Source organism: Garra rufa, chromosome 11 (assembly GCF_049309525.1).
Source record: "Garra rufa chromosome 11, GarRuf1.0, whole genome shotgun sequence".
In the NCBI taxonomy this organism is placed as follows: domain Eukaryota; kingdom Metazoa; phylum Chordata; class Actinopteri; order Cypriniformes; family Cyprinidae; genus Garra; species Garra rufa.
Window position 1 is genome coordinate 28,962,826 of NC_133371.1, and position 22,652 is coordinate 28,985,477.

Below are 22,652 nucleotides of genomic sequence, written 5' to 3' on the forward strand. Positions count from 1 at the left end.
TTTATTTTTGTAGTTCTTACTCTGTTTGTAATTTCGACTTTATGCTCAAAATATTGACACTATTCTTGTCATTTCGACTCTATAAGCAAACTATTTCAACTATTTTTGTAGTTCTGCCTTTATTCTCAAAATATTTCGATTTAAGTCTAAATTACAATAGTATCAAAATTATTTGAGAATAAGGTCAAAATATTTTGTGAATAAACTAAGTGAGAATTTATTTTGAAATAATTTGAAAAAAGCCAATATTTTGAAGATAAAGTTGAAAAATTGAGAATGAAGTCAGAATTACAAAAATAAAGTTGAAATATTTAGCAAATCAAAATTGAGAAAACTTAAAATAATTTGTGAATGAAGTCAAAATATTTTGAGAATAAAGTCGAAATTGTGAGAGTAAAATCAAAACATTGAGAATAAAGTCGAAATTGTGAGAATAAAATCTAAAGATTTTGAGAATAAATCAAAATTACGAAAGTCTGAATATTTTAAAGTTGGAATTAGAAGAATAAAGTTAAAATATTTTAAAGTCTATTTTGAGAATAAAGTCAAAAATGAGAATAGTCTAAATATTTTGAGAATAGTTGAAATATTGAGAAAAGTCAAAATTACTAGAATTCAGTTGTAGCAATTATAAGATTTAAGTTGTAATATTTTAAAGTTGTAATTTTCTAAATATTTTTTTTACTCAAAAACTGAGGTGCATAAACTGATCAAAAGGGAAAGAGTCACTTTCAACATTAAATAAAAAATGTGCCAACTCAAATAAAACCAGTCATTTTTGACCAGGAACACTAAACTAGGTATTTTCAGCATAGTAAAAGAGCCAACATGTCAGATGCTTGGCAGATTTTCTTTTTAAAAATATCTCAGATTTTTTTACATTTTAAATCTTCACTGGTGCTTATTAAAGAAAAGGAATCATGCGTCAAATCAAGTAGCACACAACTGTATCCAATTCCCGTTGAAGAGTCAACTCAAATAATGAATGGAAGAAAGAAAGAGACATTGAATTAGGACAATATTTTTTTATTAGCTGTACAGCAATACATTCTCCACACCATCTTACCTCATATGACCTCTATACCCCACCCAGCCATAATAAATGTCTTTATAAGGTTGGTTTTCTGACCATTGTAAAATTCACACAGTACAGCTAGGTTAAAAAAAAAAAAAAAAAATGCATTAACCTAGAATTTTAAGAGCTTAAAAAAAGAAAGCAATTTAAATGCAATTACATGTTGGAGGAAAACTTCATTCTGAATCAGAAAAACAAATAATCAGAAATAAAGACATTGCTCTTTTTTTAAACAAGTGACAAACTTTTTACAAATATCCTATCCAAGCTTCCCATTCTAGAAACAGTTCGTATCAAAATAGCTTCCTCGAACACTCGTATTAAACTTTTTAAATTAAACGTGGTCTGAAAAAAACCTATTTGTAAACTTTTAGTCTCCTTTCAGAATCCCATGAAACTACCTCAGGTCACACACAATTTAGTATTAGGGGTGGTTGATGGGAACACGACCCCATCGAAACAGATCCAAATGATTGGAGACGTGCACGTTGCTGTACCTGCCCAGTTCTGTCCCTTTTCCTCCTTTTACAAAAGCTAGAACAAAATCCAACATGGAAGCCTATTCGTCAGGTGGTACAATATTAAAGCCACTCTCGTCGCCTTTAAGCAGTGGTAGAAAGATGAAGCAACCCCTTCCCATCAAGCGAGCAGAGCAGACCAAATGCAACGATTCAAGCTACAGAAGGACAGAAAGAATGGGGTTATACAGCCTACATGATTCTTCAGTCTTTTATTTTTTTCCCCCTCACAAATAATTTGAAAGCCTTCAGTGGCATGTTTCCAAACTACTGTTAAAAGCCATTGCCCTAGCATTCAAGGTCATCAATTCACTAGAAAAAGATTAAAATGTTCATAATAAAACAGAAAATAAAAATTATTTACAAGCAAGACTAGCCAAGATTACCTTTTTTGTACAACTTTATCAACCGTTTTTTTTTTTTTATAATAATATGGATGGATTGATGTCATCGTCCCTGGCTTGATAATCAGATGGCTACATTTCTACGCTCTCTAACATTATCAACTGTGACCAGTGAATGAGCACATGAGGAAGAAACAGCGAATAAAAGTCTTCATAAATGTCAAACATTGAAAGGTTGTTCTGGACAGATGGGGTAAAAACACCCATTTCTACAGCAGTGACGGCGATTCTAGATATCAAGGCTTGACCAGGCACAAAATGAGCATTTCTGAATATTGCCATGGTAACTGAAATGACAAGTAAAGATGGCAGGTTAGCTGGGTAAAGAAAACTCTAGATGCATGTATTATACCACAATGTCTGAGACATTAATGCTCTCAAAAATCACCTTGCCTCTCAACATACAATGTACACAGCCAAAAAAAAAAAAAAAAAAAAAAAGTCAGCAGTTGAACTACTGGTGTGATAAAAACAGTAGAAAAGCGCAGTTTTGTGATCATCATGAAAAGACAAAATGTAAGAAACTTCAGGACGTTCAGAATTTGGAGTTTATAGTCTTTGAGAAATCTGATGCAAGACAAGAGGACACAGCGCTGTATTAAAGGAGGTGAAGAAGAGAAATGTGAGCGTGTGTATGTGTTTATATATATATATATATATATAATCAAGGGACACATATGGGGTGTGCATTTACGCAAGCATGTGTGATCAGCCTGTGCATGTACACGTATCCCCCAGATCACCGGTCCATCATGCTAAGGATCATTTCAGGAGTAAGATCACCGTTGGGTGCAGCTTCGGGTACGGCTAGCTGCACTGTTTCTACACCAGCCTCGACAGCCTCCACTTCCTCCACCACTGGCTGGGCAGCTGCAGCGGCATCACCACCATCAGGCTCCTTCTTCACAATGATGTTCTCAATGGCCCCTGTGCTTTCATCCTCCACCTGGATAATGGCAGCAGCTGCTAGGAGAAGCAGAGAAAATCATTTAGTTAAACCTACTTAAATGAGGCTTTGAGTGGTTTGTCGTAATGCGCAGCAGTGCATACGTTACCTGTGGTGGTTTTGGCGACAGACTTGGTAGGAGAAGCCTTGGCTGCGTTCTTTGGGGGTCTGCCACGTTTCCTCTTGACAGGAGGTTCAGCTGGTGCAGGGATGGGAATGATGGGTGGAGCCTGTTCCACATCCATCGGGTCATCTTCATCATCAAGAAGATCCTCATCCTCTTCGTCAATGTCATCAAGGTCAGGTTCTCCATGGTCATCTGAGATATTAAGGTCACAGCATTAATATTTATAAAACTCATGATTTTTATTTAGCTCTTTGAAGTCATATCCATTTTATTCGGAAAAAACTGTTTCTACCACTGAAAAATAAAATTGTGACTCTCTCACAAAGTCAGAATCGCGAGACAAACCTTTCACAATTCTGAGAAATAAACTTGCAATTGCAAGAAAAAAGTGAGAAGAATTGTGAGAAAAACGTTCAAAACTGCCCTTTTTCTCAGAATTGCGAGAAATAAATTCAGAATTTTGAAAAAAAAAAAAAAAAAAAAAAAAAAAAAAAAATTGCAAAACTACTTTTCAGAATTGTGTGACACACTCACAATTCAGAGAAATAAAGCAGAATTGTGAGATAAAACGTGCAAATATGACACTCAATTGCGTAATATAAACTCACAATTGCAAGGGAAAAAAAACAGAATTGTGAAATAAACGCACAAAATTGCCTTTTCCTCAAAATTGCATGATATAAACTCGGTTGTGAGAAATAAATTCAGAATTGACACAATTGCAAAAAAAAAAAAAAAAAATTATTGCAAATCTAACTTTTTCATGAAATTGCAACTTTTTCCAGAATTGTGAGATAAAAACTCTCAAATCTAACTCTCTCACAACTGCTCATTTTTTATCTCGCAATTCTGACATTATTTTTCTATTGTAAGTTTATAAAATCGCAATTGAGAAAAAAAAAAATTCAGATAATAAAGTTATATTGACAGATTTCTATAGTTTTTTTTTTTTTTTCACAGAACCATATCCAATCTACTCACCACTATCATCCTCATCATCCTTTCTAGAGCGCATCTTCCTCTTTCGGCCACGGCCCCTTTTGCTTGTAGCGCCATTCTCTCCTTCAGCAGAATCCATCCCAGTGCAGTTCTCTGCATGTCTGGCCATGGTATTCTGTTAAAAATGTACAACATTTGTTAAACCCTGTATCCAGCAGAATCCTGAAATATATCTGAGTTTTCAATACACCGTACCCTGCGAGTAAAGGTCTTGCCGCATTTAGTGCACACAAAGGATGTAGGTACAAAATTGGGGTCATGATAACGCCGAAAGTGCATGTCCAGCAGCTGTTTCTGTCTGAAAGTTTTCTCACATTGACTGCAGGCGTATGGCTTCTCCCCAGTATGGGTGCGCTTGTGCATGACCATGTGACGCTCCTATTAGCAAGAACACAACTAAATGTGAAGCAGAGTTTCCTACAATGTGATTAATGAATGTTTATAAAACTATTTAATTTGAAGAGATTTTGCATGAGCTGTTTAACCTGACGGCACGCATAGTCACACTGATCACACTTGAAGCGTTTCTCATTTTTGTGGGACTTCTGATGCTGGATGAGAGCGTAGCGCTCATGGAACACGGCATCGCAATAACGGCACTTTCTGCCCTGCTCAATGTAGGAATGCTGCTTACGGAGATGCACACCTACAGGGAACACAGCAATTGTGTAATCATCAAAACACCACAAGTATATTCCAAGCTGTCATTGCTAGTAAAAAGCACATAAGTCACCAGCAACAACTAAAAAAGGTAAATGCTGAGCATTGCGGTTTTACCAAGATCACTCTTGCGGGCAATAACGGTGTCACAATGGGGGCAGTGAAATTTGGCCACATTTTCTGTGTGCTTCTGCAGTATGTGCATCTTCATGGTACCACTCTGGGTAAAGCGTGCATGACAGATATAGCACTCATAGGGCTTCTCTCCTGTAGAACAGATTTAAAAAAGAAATTCATGTCAATTCTATTTATCTAACCCATTTAAAGTTGACAATAACACAATCTGGGAAAATGTTAAGTGCTGCTGACCTGAATGGGTCCTCATGTGTCTCTTCAACTTATAGGTGTCTCTGCTGGCATAACTACACAGACTGCACTGGAACGGACGCTCTCCAGTGTGGGAGCGAATGTGACGCTTCAGCTTGCTAACCTGCAAAGTTTCAAAGCTCAGGTCAATTTGAAAATAACTTTCTATTTAAAAAAAGCCTCAATATGAAGATCTCAGACTGACCTCTACACTGGCGTAGTCACACATGGAGCACTTAAATGGTTTCTCATGAGTGTGCTTGTAGCGTCTGTGTCGCACCAGTTCTCCACTGGTGACGAAGGCCATGTCACAATCAGTGCACTTATGTGGTCTGGTGCCTGTCAGAAAGAAAAAAAAAAGGCTGTTTAAATTTCTAATTCACACTAGATAGACTTCTAATGCACTTCAGATCACGTGCCTGTGTGGGTGTTGAGGTGGTTCCTCAGCAACGTCACAGTCCTGAAGGCTCGACCACAAAGATGGCACTTGTGAGGCCTCTCATCTGTGTGACTCTTCATGTGGCGGTCCAGATTGGAACGGCGCGGGCAAGTGTAACTGCACAGCTCACACTGGAATGTCTTCTTAACACCTGCAAACATGCAGTGATTTAAAGCCAGCACACTGACACTATACTGTAACATACAAGTGTCTGTTCTTTCTGTGCGCATCACACGTTCTCACCTTTCTTCTTGATTTTGGTTGGTTTGGGCGGTTTCATGTTACCCACAACTTTCTCAGCATTGACTTCAGAGAGCAGTCCCTCCTGCTGCTCCTCCTCAAAATCGTACACAGACACATCCATGTCTTTATCGCCCTCTGTGTTATAACGCAGCTTGCTTTTCTTAGTCTTCTTAGCCTTTTTAACAGGAGGCGTGTAGTCTGGATCTTTGGACCAGGCGGGGTCTTCATTTTGAGCTTCAGTCATATCCTCCTCCTCCTGCTGTTGAGGCTGATCGTCTTGGGCCTGGAGCTCATCTTGCTCCACAGTTTCCACTTCTCCGTTTGCACCCACTTTGACCACCTGTAGAAGATACAGGATTTAGATTCACCAGAACATCCCAGAGCATTGCATTTAATATGCATAGCCTGATCAAAAAAATCAATATGACTGACCTGGAAGCCCTCAGGTAATGGCAGAGTGTGACAGATGACCGGCTCCCCATCTTTAGGCATGGCAGTGGCGTCCACCAATGTCCCCTGCAGCTCTTCCACAGTGGCGGCAGTGACAGGCACAGCTGACACAGGCACCTGCACCAGCTGCAGCTCTCCCAAGCCCAACTGCTGCTCCTCCATGTTCACCACCTGCAACGTGATGATCTGAGTATCGTCTACGGTGGTGACCGTGGCTTCATGGGCAGCACCAGCCACACCAACGGGTGCACCAACAGCAGCCTCCATGACTTCTGTCTTCATCTGGAGCAGGGCAGGGTCCAGGGTGTCCATCACCATCATCTCCACACTACTGTTAACAGCCTCCACCACAGGCTCTCCTTCCACCTGGGCTTGCTCTAACCCAGCGGCCTGCAGCAATTCAGCCCCCACTACTTCCTCATCTTCTCGTCGCCTTTGGTATGTCTTACACTCCTTGGCCTTGAAAGCATCCCCTGCATCTTCCACCACTGCCTCAGTCGGTCCCCCTTCCATGGGTAATACCTATACCCATTAAAAGCAAAAAAGTTAGAATGGTGCACTAAATATAGGATGTTAAAGTTCTCCTACCTGACTGCAATCTGGACTGCGTTTACTCACAAATGGAGAACAATTGAGTTGAATAGGTATTTCCACAGACATCCATGTGTATGTATAGCATACTGTGAGTTTACCTGTATCAAAAACGAATACTTCATCTCTCTACACCTGTGCCTCCAACACTTTCTGCCTCCGATGAACGAACTACCTGTCTCAACTTTGCTTCTTACTACCTAGCTTAACCTGTTGGGATGCAAACAAATCAAGTCATCAATGTCCAAAACAAAACATACTTTCAGTTTGAAAGTCATTATAGTCAAAGCGAGTAGGAGTTGGGGTAAGTTAAACCAGCGGGTAAGTTGACCCACCCTCTGCATCTTGGCAACTGTACACTTTTACGGTTATGTGATCATGCATTTTAGAATCACACCTCATTTCTGTCAGACTGTGAAAAGGAGAAACACATTGGATGATGGACAGCACCCATTTAAAAAAAATGTTTAAAATATCTAAAAAATATTTTTTCAACATATAAAACCATGTAAATTTTTTAGCTATATATTAGCCTGAATTGGTAAGCTAGCTAGCTAGCTATATCATGCATATAGATATTATCTGTAGTTTGTTTAATAAGGATAGTGTCCAAGTGCACCAGATCCTTCTCTGATAATAACCAGAAGATGCTTTTCATCACATTATAATCAAATTCCCACCTGTAGTCCCTAATGGCCGGTGTGACATTGCAGAAAAGCTACTGTGCCAAGAATCTTTGACTAAAATATTTATTAGTTTCAGTGACATTTACTTCTTTATTCTAATTCAATTTAATTTTACTCTACAAACCCCGTTTAAGTCTGTTTTTGGGAAAGTTAAAACTTTGGTGTTCAACACACTGTTTAAGAAATGCAAACGATTAAAGATTGAAAATGAAACCTTATTTGATTGGTTTTACTGTAAGTTAGCTTTAAGAAAAGAAATATGACTGTAAAATGAAATTTGATTATTAAGCGAGTTTAAGAAAATATGTACATTTTCTTTCAAATTCAACACTGGTTTGAATCAGATGGTCAGTTTTCAGCCAGATGGTGCATCTTACCCCCTGACTTGGGTCAACTTACCCCTAACCTAAGGCAAATTGAGCCACAGGAACACTTTTTTTTATAAGTAGCCATATTTTTAGAACCCTTTGTTATAAATACATTTTGTGAATTTAAAAAGATAGGAAACATCCTGAAATTACTTTAGATACTTTAATTGTACATCTGCCTCATTTTACCCTCATCTTAAATAGTCTATTCTTACCATATATATATATATATATATATATATAAAACAAGCAACTATCAGTTAAAAGCCACTAGTTTTTAAGGCTAACCATAAACAAGCTCGGCAAACTTGCAAAACTTGAACGTTACTTTCATTATACCAAAACCTCATTTTGAACTCTTGATTCGGCGCCAGAAAGCATCATCTGAACCGATTCGTTTCTACTTCCTCATGATCGCGGGCATTTGGCCATGAACCCATTAAACCGACAAAACGGTGCAAATGTGTCCACTATGCTTACCTTCACACGTTTTAAAACACCCTTATGGTTTCCCACAGCAAGAGGGCATTCTGAGATGGTTAATCGTGTTTTTGTACCACTACCAGTCGGGTTGTAGAGGGAGCTCTCTACAGTTTTTATCCCTTCTGTCGTTTGTTGCTTGAGGTTGGTCTTTCAATAAGAGCGAGCGGTCGCACCGAGACCGACGACCGCGGCGATTCAGTTTTCCGGCGATAAACTGCGGGATTCGGGGCAGGCGAGGCGGCGAGGCTTGGTCTTACTTATCGAAAATGGCCATCGGTGTCATTTAGCAACGACATCTTCCTCGTTTGATTTCAATCTGCGCAATACGCTAGCAACGGCTGTAGAGCTGATGCTAAAACGCCAAAGATACACTTAACGTTTACGTTTATACCGATCGTTTTGGATTCCAGGAGCGATAACGATCAAAGAGCGAACTCAGGCCGCAGTAATGGGACTTTATTATCGCCGAACCGGGTCAATGTTTCATCGACTCGGGTTTGAATTTAACTGCTCGAGGAGGGGCGCGAACACGGCGATAGGCGCAAGCTAAAATGTATTTTACGGGTTAAAATCGCACATATTTTGATTAAAACCACGCGGATTCGACGTTTGTGAATTTAGATGCTTGTTTTACACAGTTTGGGTGTGGCAGGACCTGAAATTGGTTAACTTTGAAAGCCACATTAGCTGGTTAGCTAAGTGCGCGTGCAGAAACGGCGGGTTTCTAAAGACAGGAAACAAAGAGAAGAAACAGAAAATGGACGCCTGGCCTAAAGATTGAAACAAACATCCTGTCGTTAAATAATGGCATCTTAGCGAAATGCCGTCTGATATAGTTTCAATAGTGCTTAATTATCGGGCAGAAGCCCGAACTTCTGGGTTATAAATGTTTTTTGCTAAATTTTCGATAACGATAGAGGGAGACAAACACCCCCCGCCAGCCGCCTGGACTGGGAGCCCCATCGTGACACCTAGAGGCCGATTAAAGCTCCTGCAAAACTCCCCCCTTTCGGAAAAGTAGTGCTGTTTTACCTGCGTTTGGTGATTTACTCTCGCGTTGAATTCGACAGAAAGCCCAGGGTTTGTTCTTCCTTCAGTACGAGACGGAGTAAAATTGCGTCCTTCACCTCCGGCGGTTTTAATCCTCTCCCGCTTTTGCAGAGTAGGCTCCGCACAAAATGGCGGCCCTTAGCGGCTGTTGCGCATGCGCGTCACGCAGGGGGGCGGTGGCGTGGGGGAGGGCTGTAAACACAAGCAGTGTGCGGATTGGCCGTGTGGGGCGCTACTTTTGAATTACGGATGTGGGCTGTTTTTTTTTCCTCTTTTCTTTTTTTCTTTTAAGAAAAGCGTTATGTGTAAAAATAATATATTAATACTGCAGCAAATGATCATCTTATTACAATATTAGAATATATTAGAAGATACTATGATAGTTTAACAGCCCAAATTGGATATGTAAGGGGACTGATAGTGTGAGAGTCAGTTTTTTTGTAGTAGGCCTATATATGTGACCCTGGACTACAAAACCAGTCATAAGGCTCCATTTTTTAAAATTGAGATTCATACATCATCTGAAAGCTGAATAAGCTTTCCACCGATGTATGATTTAGGATAGGACAATATTTGGCCAAGATACAACTATTTGAAAATCTAGAATCTAAGGGTGCAAAAAAATCAAAACATTAAAAAAATCGTCTTTTAAGTTGTCCAGATGAAGTTCTTAGCAATGCATATTACTAATCAGAAATTAAGTTTTGATATATTTACAGTAGGAAATGTACTAAATATCTTAATGGAACATGATTAATTTTGACCCATACAATGTAATTCTGGTTATTGCTACAAATACTACGTGCTACTTTAGACCGGGTTTGTGGTCCAGGGTCACATATGTAATGTATGTGATCTTTTTTTTCTCTAAACATTTTTTTTTAAATCTGTATCATCAAAAACTAATTTCATGAGAAAGAAATTAAAATATCATGTACTAAACCTGTTTTAAACAACACACAATTGAAAGTGACTCCTCTGTTATGTAATACTATTTTTTTTCTCTTGATAATGACCATTTGAGCATGCATGCATTAATGTGGAAATGCTCCAATACCATAATTCCTTTATTTTCCCATTTTCTTTGTGACAAAGTATAAATAGCAGGTATCAAATGTGATCCTGGACCACAAAACTAGTCATAAGGGTCAATTTTTTTAAATTGATATTTATACATTATCTGAAAGCTGAATAAATACGAGATACAACTATTTGAACATCTGGAATCCGAGGGTGCAAAAGAATCAAAATATTGAGAAAATCACCTTTAAAATTGTTCAAATGAAGTTCTTAGCAATACATATTGCTAATCCAAAATTAAGTTTTGATATATTTACAGTAGGAAATTTTCAAAATATCTAAAAGGAACATGATCTTAATACCCTAATGATTTTTGACATAAAAATCAATCATTTTGACCCATACAATGTATTGGCTATTGCTACAAATATACCCATAATACTAAATGTTAATAAATAAGGCACCCAAGTTTTAGTGACCATAATTTTAATAGTTTCCTTTACAGTTGATGTCAGCAATATCCTTGTCAGACAATATACATATTTAGAGTAAATAAAAAAAAAAATCAAAAGTAAATCACTTCTTTAATGCTGCACAATCTGTAGATAATAATGAAAAATATATTTAAATCTGTTCTGCAGTTTGCAATCCTAAACCACAGTGTTGAGTTTTAAATAAAGTCTATCTCATTCTCTCGCTCCCCATACTACTTTGAGGCACTTATACACTGAAGAGGCGTTCATATTGTCATATATTTAAGTCTGGAACAGATCGAACTAGAAAATAATGTTATGTAAAAATGAATGAACCTTCTCGGGTTCCAACCCAGAACCTTTCTGTCTAGCAGCACTGGAGAAATGCTCTGAGTCAAATGGCCATTCTAAAGCATGGAAAGGTCGTCGTTTTGTCGAACCTATTGCAAAAGGCAATTTTCACCACAGCTTAAATGATGACATCTTAAGAAAAAATGAACAGCTTCACCACTTTTACAGCAGATATTACAATGCCAGTGGCTTACATGAAGTGCATGGTGAATCAAATCAGATCCGTATTGGCTATTTGAGCATTTAAACATTTAAACTAAATTACAACACAAAACATTTACACTTCCAATGGAATATAGATATATATATATTCTGTATCAATAAAGCATATGACAGTATGGAATGGCACTGTTACAATGGCAACAAGGTCCCTATGAAAGTTTGGGATTAATAAGGAATTCCAAGACCCCCATCCCATTTCAAGATGGAGACCCCCCTCAGCTACCAACATACATTCTCCAATCACTATGTACACACACATAAGCACAGTCAGATTCTCCATTACCAATAAAGTGAAAACCACACTTTATGTCCCATCACTATCAGTATAGCTGATCAGGGTCCCGCTTCATTCTGTGAATCATGAAGGCAACACCATTGGGCCAAATCTTAAGGCAGCAAAACATTGTTTATAAACCAATCCCACCTATGTATCTTACCTCAGCACTTTACAGTAGTTCATCTTAGGCCATATCCAAAACATTAATAACATACAGACTTGAAAAAGACATGAAAGTCCTCTTGTCCATTGATTTGATTGTATAACATCCGTCCACATCTTTAAGGACAATGGCGTCACTTTTACGCTGTTTCGTGTCATTTAAAAGGTTTGATAGTGTGCATTTATAGTTTGTAATTGGCATGATCATGACGGTGAGGATACTGAGATGCAAGTACATCATTTTCAACAAGTATTGGCCAGTTGATTGGGTTAGAAAGCCGTACTGGCCATGCTGCCGGGCGCAAAAAGCCGGGACATTCCGTCTTGTGAGGACTCAAGGTGTCGATGGGCAATTTTACCCTCCTCACCTGCAATTAAAACAAATGAAACACAAATAAGAGACATTGTCCTTGTCCTTTTTCAGCTGAGAATAAATACAATTGCAATCGAAATTATTCAACCCCCCCAGAGACTATAGTACTTTACAAATACAAGCTTTTTTTTGAACACCCAGTACTTTATAAAAATTGCATCTACAACAGTTTACTGGCATATTAAAAATGCTTTTGAGTTATAGGATTTTTAAATAACACAGCTATTATTCAACCCCTATTCAACATTGCTGCTTTTAGTCACTTATTTTTATGGCAGGGAACAAAATTGTCTTAAAACACAATTAAGCATTGAGTAACAAATATGGCAAAGTTAACAGAGCTCTCACAAAAGCTACAGAGAAGAAATAGTTTTATTTCAATAGAAAGTCTATGGCTATATGAAGATTTCCAAGACCCTAAAAGTTCCTAGAGAAACAGCTGGCAGCCTTATTCCTCAGTTTAAAATTTAAAACCAGAAAACATCTGAACAAAAAAGCACAATATCATAAAATGTTTGATCAGAGCAACTGAGAAAAACTTGTAACGTACAGCCAAAGACCTGCAAGATGACCTAATGAAAGGAGGAAAAACATTTTAATGCGGCGTATAAGATGAACACAAGACAAGTATGGCTTTCATGTTGAGGCATCTTGCTGAATACCACTCTTGACAAAGAAGAACACAAAGGCAGACTTGAACATGCTGAAATTCATTTGGACAGGCCTGTGGAGTTCTGGAAGAATGTTTTATGGAGTGATGTGACAAAACTGAAACTTTCTGGATCTGTGGATCAGCGGTATGTCTTGTGTGAAAAAGGCAAAACTTATAAGCAGAAGAACACCATCTCCATCATCACTGTTATGGGGGTGCTTTACTATAGCAGGAAGTGGAAATCATGATGAAGGACATCATGGATTCTTTGAAGTATCGGGCCATTTTGGCAAGAACTGTGATGCCTTTGGTGCAAAGACTGAAGCTTATGATCAATGGACTTTCCTGCAGGACAATCATCCCAAGGTATGCATCCAAATCTACATATGCTTGGTTCAGGGATCAGTCATAGAATGCTCTTGAGTGGCCTGTTCAGTCTCCAGATTTAATTCTCATTAAAAATATTTGGTTGAACTTGAAGAAAGCAGCGGCAAAGTGAGAACCACAGAATATCAATTATCTGAAAGGGTTTTCATGCCAAGAGAGGGGCAAGGTTGCAGTAGAAAAGTGACAGAAGCTTCTGGGCAATTATAAGCAGTTTTTATTGGTGGTTTTAAAGAATAAAAGTTTCTGCACCAAATTTGACTTTTGGGGGTTGAATAATTTTGAACATTTAGGGCCAATAAGATTTCATTATTCATCAATGTTCTTAGAATTACTCAAATGTGTATTCATAAACTTTTTTTAATAGTGTACTGATGCCTTTGTTGAATTGTTTTCACAAAATGTTCTATGCAGCAAAATGACTTGCAGGTCAAGGGGGTTAAATCATTTTTGAACTATAAAATTGTATATTTACTAATTATTAGACTTTATCAGCATAGCAATTCATTTTTAAATTCTCTGATCTTTGCTAGTTTTCCAGCTAATTCATTCTTTCACTTTCATTACCAATTTTCCCTTCATAGGTCCGTTTCCTGTTGTTTAGTCCACTGCTTACCTAGCACAAGCAGAGCTTGTTTGGCAGCATCCCTCACATCCTCCTTATCTGTCCGGCACAGATACACCAGCTGCTCGATGCTCTCTTTGGCCTGTGATGCACAAATACAGACAGCAGGGCACTTTACTTTAAGTCCTCCACCAACACTGAGGTGTGATGTTGCATATTATCTGATTCCCACTCAGATTACAAGAGCATAACTAACCACCATGCTCTTGATCTTATGTAAGCGTGTATACATAAACCGTGTGGGAAAATGTAAACGTTGATTGAGTGGTGCTGGGTTATTGAGGAGAGATGTTTCTAGATGCATGAACTGACCTTCAGACATGCGAGTGCTTTACATCCACACACCCGCGTCTCTACACTTTCATCCTCCAGCAACTCTAGACAGCTCACCAATGCCTGAGACAGAACAGAAATGAGAGACATTAAGTGGATCAAGTCAAAAATAACAAAGCATTATTATTATTATTATTATTATTATTATTAGGGAAGGAGCGATATTAACATAGTGGTCAGTACCAAAGCAGATTATTATTTTTATGTTATGTTATGTCCAATCGCAGATAGCCATTATAGTGTCAAAATTCCATACGGTTTTGTATAAATACATAAAAATAAAACACTTCATTTTAAACTAAAAACAGCTGTTAAAATCAAAAACTTGAAGGCAATTGTTTTAAATGCTATGTGTGAGTTTAGGTAATGCAATACTGTAATCTACAGTATGAGAAATGGATATTTTTTCTGAGATTTGATATCGATTTAACAGTGTTGTAAAATTATTCTTTTTTTATTAACTGAGCATTATTTTAGTATCATTCATATACAGTAGTTCTTATTAATATTTTGAATTAGATTTAATGTTTATATTTTGTTTTTATCTTAATTTTAAAGTTTTATTAATTTTGTTGTGCATTTTGTAAAAATTAATTGCAATTTTTTTAGTTTATTCATATTTATTTTGAGTTATTTTATTATTATTTTCTATTTTTGTATATTTTCTATTTAGTGTTATTAGTTTTTTATATTTATTTTATTTAAGTTTGTTTATTTTGAGTTTTTTATGGAAAAAATAACACTGGCATTAGATGACAGCATCTTAATGTGACAAATTTAGCATTTAATGTAAACATTTGGACAGTTTTATTTTAAATATGTCTAAAGTTTTTTATTAGGTTTTAATTTATTTAGTTGTAGTTATTTTATTATTATGTTATATGTTTTTTTATGTTTACTGTTATTTTATATATTATTATTAGTCTTTTCATATTTATTTTAAGTAAAAAAATACAGATTTTTTTTATAAATAATAAAATTCACATAATAACATTTTCAAAAATAACACAAACAAGTTTTACTTTATTTAGTTTATTACTATTAGTTTATTATTATTTTAAATGTATTATTATTAGTTTTTTATATTTATTTTAAGTTTATTGTTATTGTAAGTAAATTTAGCATTTAATGTTCCAGTTTTGTTTTAAATGTTTTTATTTTAAATATCTAAAGTTTATATTAAGTTTTAGTTTATTTAGTTGTAGTTATTTTATCATTTATTTATTATTTGTATTTTTTACATTTATTTTATTTAAGGTTATTGTTTATATTAAGTTATGATTTTTTATATAAAAATAACCTTTGAGTTAGATCACAACAATGGTAACCTAAATGTAAAAATAGGGGAAATTACATAGTTGTAGTAATTTCATTTATATATAAGTTATTTTATATCTATTATTATTACTTTTTATATGTATTTTATTTTTTATTTTTTTTATTTATTTAAGTATTTAATTTTTAATGATTTTTTTTATAGTAATAACCTTGCTGTTAGATGACAGCAAAGGTAATCTAAATAGGGTGCATTTAATGTTACATTTTGGATACATTTCACTTAATATTCCTTCATGATCTGAAAAACCATGTGATCTCATAGCTTCAAAAACATTTACTTAAATTGGTGACATTACTATTTTGCTTATATTTGTGTCTACATTTTACTATTATATTTTAAAATGTATAAAATAGATAAATAGATGTGAAACTTTTGACTAGTGGCGCATAAATAGTCACAGACGTGGAAGGGGAAATGAGTTTAAGTTCATTTGACCTTCACTGCATGCAAACAGTCACCTCCAAAGTACAAACAGGAGTTTGTAGAGTTTGTAGGAAGTTGTAAGCCCGAATCTTACCCTCTCCCTGTGGCGGGTTTGGTCAGCTAGACTCCGCAGCAGGGAGCTGGCTGCGCTGCACACTTTTCCTCTCGGATCCCTCAGCAGCAGACTGACTGCCCGCAAGCCCTCCCTCTTCAGACTGCACTCGGGAGGCTTCTTCAAAGATTTGACCAGAACATCCTGATCTCCAGACTGCAGGCACTGAACTAGCCACACTGCGAACCAAAGAGAGACATGGATGAAACCGATACACTGCTGAGAGAACATTAGGTGGGGGAGGAGTAGAAAGATGCACCAAGAAACCATAACGACTGAGAAGCGGAATGGGGTGATAATAGGGGCGTTTGGACGGGAGGGGTTGATACTATACATGTGTAACACAATCACTCTTGCTAATGAATGTTTGAGGATAAACAAGAATAGTCCATTAACACTTGCAACAATCTGCAAAGACCGGACATTGTTCATTTTCAGTAGGAGTTCTCAATTTCAAATGATGTGAAAAACATTCAGTGTAAAGTGGATTTCCCATTCAAATTGCATTTCTGACGACATTCTCTTTCAAGCATCAAGCACAAATTCAAATCTTGTTACAATGAAAGCGATTTTAGCTGCAGAGGTATTAAGTAGCTGTATTGTTGGTCAAAGCAGGTGTATTTGCTACTAAATTCATATAAAGCTAAGCTACGAACTTGTTCTTAAAATATGATCATGAATAAATGAGATTTAATGCAGGTAAAAAATGATATCGCTATTTTGAAATCAAAAAGCTTTCTTACCACTAAAAATGAACATTGGTGGCAAGAATGCATTTCGTAAATAGTGTTTTATTGTTTTACAGATTAAAAATAAACATACTGTTTAAAATTCGAGGTTGTAAGATTTTTTTTGGAATTTTAACATTTTAAAAACAGTAACACTGTGGAATATTATTACAATTTTAAACAACATTTTTATTTTATTTTATTCTTATTTAATACATTTAGAGCAGCTATTACTCTAGTTTTTAGTATCATTTCATCTTATTATTATTCCAGGATTATTTGATGAATAGAAAGTTGAAAATACAATTTTTTTTGATCATAAATGTCTTTACTATCACTTTTGATCAATATTATTTGTCCTTTATTGGAAAACAAGACAAATATGGTAAAATATCTGGCCTATAAATTCTATACTGATTTGTCTAAATACGTTACAAATAAAAATCTAATTTTAAACTAAAACAGCTGCTAAAACTTAAAACTGAAATCAGTTGTTTTAAATGCCATATGTGAATTTAGGTAATGCAATGTTGTAATCTACAGTATGAGAAATGGATATTCTTTCGGAGGTTTAATTTAACATGAAAATTTAAATTATTAGTGTTTTTTTTATCAACTTTAAGAGAGCATTATTTTAGTATCATTGATATACAGTGGCTCTTGTTAATATTTTAAATTCGATTAAAATTTTTAATTTTCTGTTTTCATTTTATTTTTAAAGTGTTTAGTCATTTTTAGGTTATTATTAGTATTTATATAGTTGAATAGTTTTTTTATTTTAAATGTCTAAACATTTGATTAAGTTTCAGGTTATTTTGTTATTTTAATACTTTAACAACATTTTTTGATTTATTTACTTTAAGTACATTGTTTTATTTCAAGTAATAAAAACAAGACAAAAATATGATTTTTATGAAGTGAATGCATGACACTTGGTATTAAAATTCTACTGTTTTGTCTAAATCCATTAAAAAATATAAATAAAATTTCTAATTAAACAAAACCGGAAAAACTGAAATAAACTGTTTTAAATGTTATGTGTGAATTTAGGTAATACAATATTGCAAGCTACAGTATGAGAAATGAATTTCTGTCCAAGATTTGCCAAAGATTACATTTAACAGTGTTGATTTTTATTATTAGTGTTTTTTTATTACTTTAGCACTGAGCATTAGTTCATTATTTTAGTATCACTGATATACAGTAATTCTTGTTAATTTTTTATATCACATTTTTATATTTATATTTAAAATTTTATATTTTCTGTTTTAATTTTAATTTTAATTTTAAAGTTTTAATTTTACACTACCAGTCAAAACTTTTTGAACAGTAAGACTTGTTTTTTTAAATAAGTCTCTTCTGTTCACCAAGCCTACAATTATTTGATGCAAAGTACAGCAAAAACAATACAATTCTGAAATATTGTTACTATTTAAAATGACTGTTTTCTATTTGAATATATTTAAAAATATAATTTATTCCTGTTATTTCAAAGCTGAATTTTTAGCATCATTATTCCAGTTACATGATCCTTCAGAAATCATTCTAATATTCTGATTTGCTCCTCAAACATTTATTATTATGTTGAAAACAGCTGAGTAGACTTTTTTAGGTTTATCTGATGATCAATTTAAAGCATCCTTGTAAAATAAATGTATTAATTTCTATAATTTCTGACTGAGGTTTTGAATGGTACAATGCATAATGTTACAACAACTTTTTATTTCAGATAAATGCTGATATTTGGATCTTTCTATTCATCAAAGAATCCTGAAAAAATTTACTCAACTGTTATTTTAAATAGTAAAAATATTTCCCAATATTACTGCTTTTGCTGTAGTTTGAATCAAATAAATGCAGGCTTGGTGAGCAGAAGATAATTATTTAAAAAAACATTAAAAACCGTACTGTTCAAAAACTTTTGACTTGTAATGTATATACTTCGAGTTCTATTTTATGTCTTTTTTATTAAGTTTTAGTTTATTTATTTGTAGTTATCTTAATACTTCAACTTAAATGTAAGATACGGTTTCTTATTATTTTATTTAGAATTTTATATATAATTTTTTATAATAATAATCATTCTAATTTGATCTTTTGATCAATTTAATTGGTCCTTTATTGAAAAATAAGACAAAAATATGATATTATAAAGTGAACGCATGACTTTCTGGTCTGTTTGTCACTGCAAATTGCTGTCCATGTGAACAGCCCTTTATATGGCACTCAGAAATACCTTCTTCAGCCAGCTCAGGAATGTGTGTGTCCAAGTCATTCACCCCATCTGCTTCCAGGTAGCTCCAAAACTGGAAGAGGGTGAGAGTTTCTTTGGATGCACCTCCTGCACGCCTGGGCAGCTTCCTCTCCAGGATCCGCTCCAACAGACGCAGAAACACTAACACAAACACACACACACACGTTCAATGTTATAGAGAGTCAATGAAAATCTAATTTAATTACACCCAGTGTCATCACAAACAATGATTAGCAGGATATTAAATCCTTCACAAAAATGAAATACAGTAAGTTGTAATTGAGGTTGAAATTTATATTGATTAATGGATTGTACAGCTATTTTAATTTAGAAACCGATTTCCCTATAACTAATTTACAGTGCTTGTTCATGCAAAACACACACACATACCTGTGTCTGTGAAGCCGGCTCCTCTCTCAGGGAGTCTGCTGGCGTAAGTGTCGCTGAGAGCCTGTAAGAAGGCCTCTGTGGAGGTGTTGTAGACGCTGCAGCCATCCGTGCACTGCCTCCATAGCAACACAGCCCCTTGGCACTGATCTAACTGAGGAACAACTGCTCCAACATAAAAAGAGAAGGTGGGAAATAGAGGTGGTAGTGAGGAAAAACTGTGAAATGACAAATCAATCTATGAAACAACATCTGCTGTAGAATATAAGGTCTGTGATGCATGAAAAACAATGTATAGGCATTTGCAAAGAAATGAGTGCACAAGTACGATAAAACTGAAACACTAAAAAGACAAACTGCTATAAAGTCAAACAAAACAAAAGTAAAGCATTAAAACAGTTTGAAACTCACCCTCCTCTGGTTGGATGACTTCGCCCCTGGAGTCCTTCACAACCCATCGTATGAGCTCGAGGACTCTTGCCTCCCTGAGAAGTCGGTCCAGAGCGTACATCTCCCCACAGCGCAGAGGCCCGAATGTGCCTAACCTCTGTTTACAAAAACAAAACTCACAGTATGACTACAGATGCTCAGACTTCTGTTGGTTGAAATGTATTTACACTTACAATCAAGGCAACAGAAAAAAATTATTGCTTTCTTGCAATTAAAAATCTTTAGCATCCTATTTGTGATATATAGACTGATCTTAAAGGAACACTCCACTTTTTTTTGGAAATAGGCTCATTCTCCAACTCCCCCCGAGTTAATAAATTGAGTTTTACAGTTTTGAAATCCATTCAGTCGTTCTCCTGTTCTGGCGATATCACTTTTAGCATTAGCTTAGCATAGATCATTGAATCCTATTAGACCAATAGCATCGCGTTCAAAAATGACCAACGAGTTTCCATATTTGTTGTATTTAAAACTTGACTCTTCTGTAGTTATATCGTGTACTAAGACCGGTGGAAATGCAAAGCTGCGAGTTTCTAGGCTGATAAGATTAGGAACTACACTTCCATTCCGGCGTAATAGTCAAGGAAGTTTGCTGCCGTAATATGGCCGAAGCAGGCGGAGTATTATCAGAAATGAGTTCCCAGCTAGTTTAGCATTTGCACATGTGCTGCGTGGTATCACTGCTCCTGCTTCGGCCATATTACGGCAGCAAACTTCCTTGACTATTACGCCGGAATGGAAGTGTAGTTCCTAATCTTATCAGCCTAGAAAATTGAAGCTTTGCATTTCCACCGGTCTTAGTACACGATATAACTACAGAAGAGTCAAGTTTTAAATAGGACAAATATCGAAACTCGTTGGTCATTTTTGAACGTGATGCTACTGGTCTAATAGGATTCAATGATCTATGCTAAGCTATGCTAAAAGTGATATCGCTAGAACAGGAGAACGGCTGAATGGATTTCAAAACGGTAAAACTCAGCTTATTAACTCGGGGGGAGTTGGAGAATGAGCCTATTTCCAAAAAAAGTGGAGTGTTCCTTTAACATAACTACATTTATGATCAGGACATATTTATGTGTCACTCTCTCTCATAGCTACCTGGTGAGTAGATAGGCCCATCATTTTGAGGTAAATGTGTTCAAAAGTATGAAAAATCTGTGTGTAACTTTAAAGAATGTCACTATCAAACACCATTTTTCTATAATAAAATTTTTTGGAAGTTATTCCATAACATTTAGTTTTTATATGTGTACAGCTGTTCATAACTGTTTAGCTAACCGTGTGCTGATTAGCATCTTTGAGCTAGGTTCAAAAGTATCTAAAATTGTCACAACCGAAACCTTTGGTGGCGTTTCAGTAGTGACATTTGTTTTTTGGGGTGTTATCCCATTATATTTTCACTACCGTAACAGTTACGACCAAAACATGTAATCCTTGTTTCGGTAGTGACAAATGGGAACACATAATCTTTTATTTATCAGAAATAAACATCATTTTTTAGTATGTGGGTTAAAACTCTGTAGTGTTATGTGGTCGCATTACTGTCACTGCCGAAACATGGGATGTTTTGTCAAAAATAAAATGATCAGCTAAGATGTTATTATAATGTTTGGTTCAATGTGTATTCAAACTAATGAATCCTTAAGTTTGAAATCGGTGTTATCAACTTTTTGCCTTTTACAAAGAAAGATTGGATTCAAAATACAACAAATCTCATAAATCACACTTGAAATATTGTTAAAATTGTTATTGTTATTGATTTACCTCTGAAAACGTTTAATAAAATAGAAAAAAAGAACATTTACAAGGAAGACGTAAGCAAAATCTTAATAGGTCAATATAACCCTTCTTATTAAAATTATATATTACTGTTTTGGTAGAAACAAATTTGGAGAGAGGACAAATATCCCAAAACCTTCTGAAAATACAATAAGCAAATAAACTTTGTAATTATTATAAATGTGTACCTTGGATATTACACAATTTGCACATATACAAAATTTGTTTCCAACTCTGACCTTGAACCAATTCTGTAGAATGGCCCATATAGGACTAAACATCCATAGTAGATCTATAAGTTCACAATAACTGACCAATAGCTGTGAGCTGCAGTTCTTCAGATGAACCAGCAGGGTGTGATCTAGAGTCGGGCAGCCTGTGCTGAAAGGACCGGAAGGAGTGTCCCAACATCTTGCCTCACAACCCTCATCCTCTCCTGCGCTTTCCACAGCCGCTGGCCGCTCCTCTGCACTGTATTCATCACGACACATGAGAACAAACACATGTCAGAACACGACAATGCAATATTTTCAGAAAAAAGTAGAGTTGGGATTGAACATAGATGAAGTTGTGAAATCAGTCACTTTAACGGTTGTCCTTCAAGTCACTAGGTGGCAGTATTGTAACATAACTTTATGGAAGCAAAGCATTTTAATGAAAAACCTTGGTTGAACCTGATTTCTTTTTTTGTGCTATAAAATATAATTTGACAGCAGAAAGGTGAAAAATTTCTCGAGTTCTGACCTGTCTGTCACACTCTGCCTCTCACCACCCTCCTCCTCTTCCTCTTCCTCCAGATCTGATGTATTAAGGAAATCAAAGCTCCCAAGAGCCGTCTCAACTGTCAAACTGACACTGGATGAGCGACTGCGACTCCGTACCTGCAGAAACACACATTTG

At 35.6% G+C, this 22,652-nt stretch overlaps 2 protein-coding genes across 7 annotated transcripts in view; both read right to left on the bottom strand.

Moving 5' to 3' along the window:
- Positions 1-1,019: 1,019 nt before the first annotated feature.
- On the bottom strand, positions 1,020-9,534 carry ctcf (CCCTC-binding factor (zinc finger protein)). Of its 2 annotated transcripts, none has more exons than XM_073850446.1 (12): positions 9,388-9,534; positions 6,210-6,749; positions 5,778-6,117; positions 5,515-5,685; positions 5,301-5,434; positions 5,099-5,219; positions 4,847-4,996; positions 4,555-4,715; positions 4,265-4,447; positions 4,052-4,184; positions 3,053-3,262; positions 1,020-2,960 (listed from the first exon to the last, which is right to left on the bottom strand). In XM_073850446.1, exons 2-12 carry the CDS (start codon positions 6,738-6,740, stop codon positions 2,737-2,739), a joined length of 2,358 nt encoding a protein of 785 aa, XP_073706547.1. In that variant the 5' UTR covers positions 6,741-6,749; positions 9,388-9,534; the 3' UTR covers positions 1,020-2,736. The 2 variants fall into 2 exon arrangements, with proteins under 2 accessions (XP_073706547.1, XP_073706546.1); XM_073850445.1 differs by having other exon boundaries at positions 1,020-2,963.
- A 1,467-nt stretch (positions 9,535-11,001) lies between these two features.
- Positions 11,002-22,652, bottom strand: part of ripor1 (RHO family interacting cell polarization regulator 1) — a 78,103-nt gene continuing 66,452 nt past the window's right edge. For all 5 annotated transcript variants that reach the window (XM_073850434.1, XM_073850436.1, XM_073850433.1 and 2 more), the window contains 9 exons: positions 22,497-22,633; positions 22,067-22,223; positions 19,932-20,067; positions 19,524-19,685; positions 19,116-19,274; positions 16,134-16,330; positions 14,257-14,340; positions 13,936-14,026; positions 11,002-12,278 (listed from right to left, as the gene is read on the bottom strand). In XM_073850434.1, the coding sequence (XP_073706535.1) occupies positions 12,181-12,278; positions 13,936-14,026; positions 14,257-14,340; positions 16,134-16,330; positions 19,116-19,274; positions 19,524-19,685; positions 19,932-20,067; positions 22,067-22,223; positions 22,497-22,633 (1,221 nt within the window). In that variant the 3' untranslated portion in view covers positions 11,002-12,180. The remainder of the gene's footprint in view (positions 12,279-13,935; positions 14,027-14,256; positions 14,341-16,133; positions 16,331-19,115; positions 19,275-19,523; positions 19,686-19,931; positions 20,068-22,066; positions 22,224-22,496; positions 22,634-22,652) is intronic.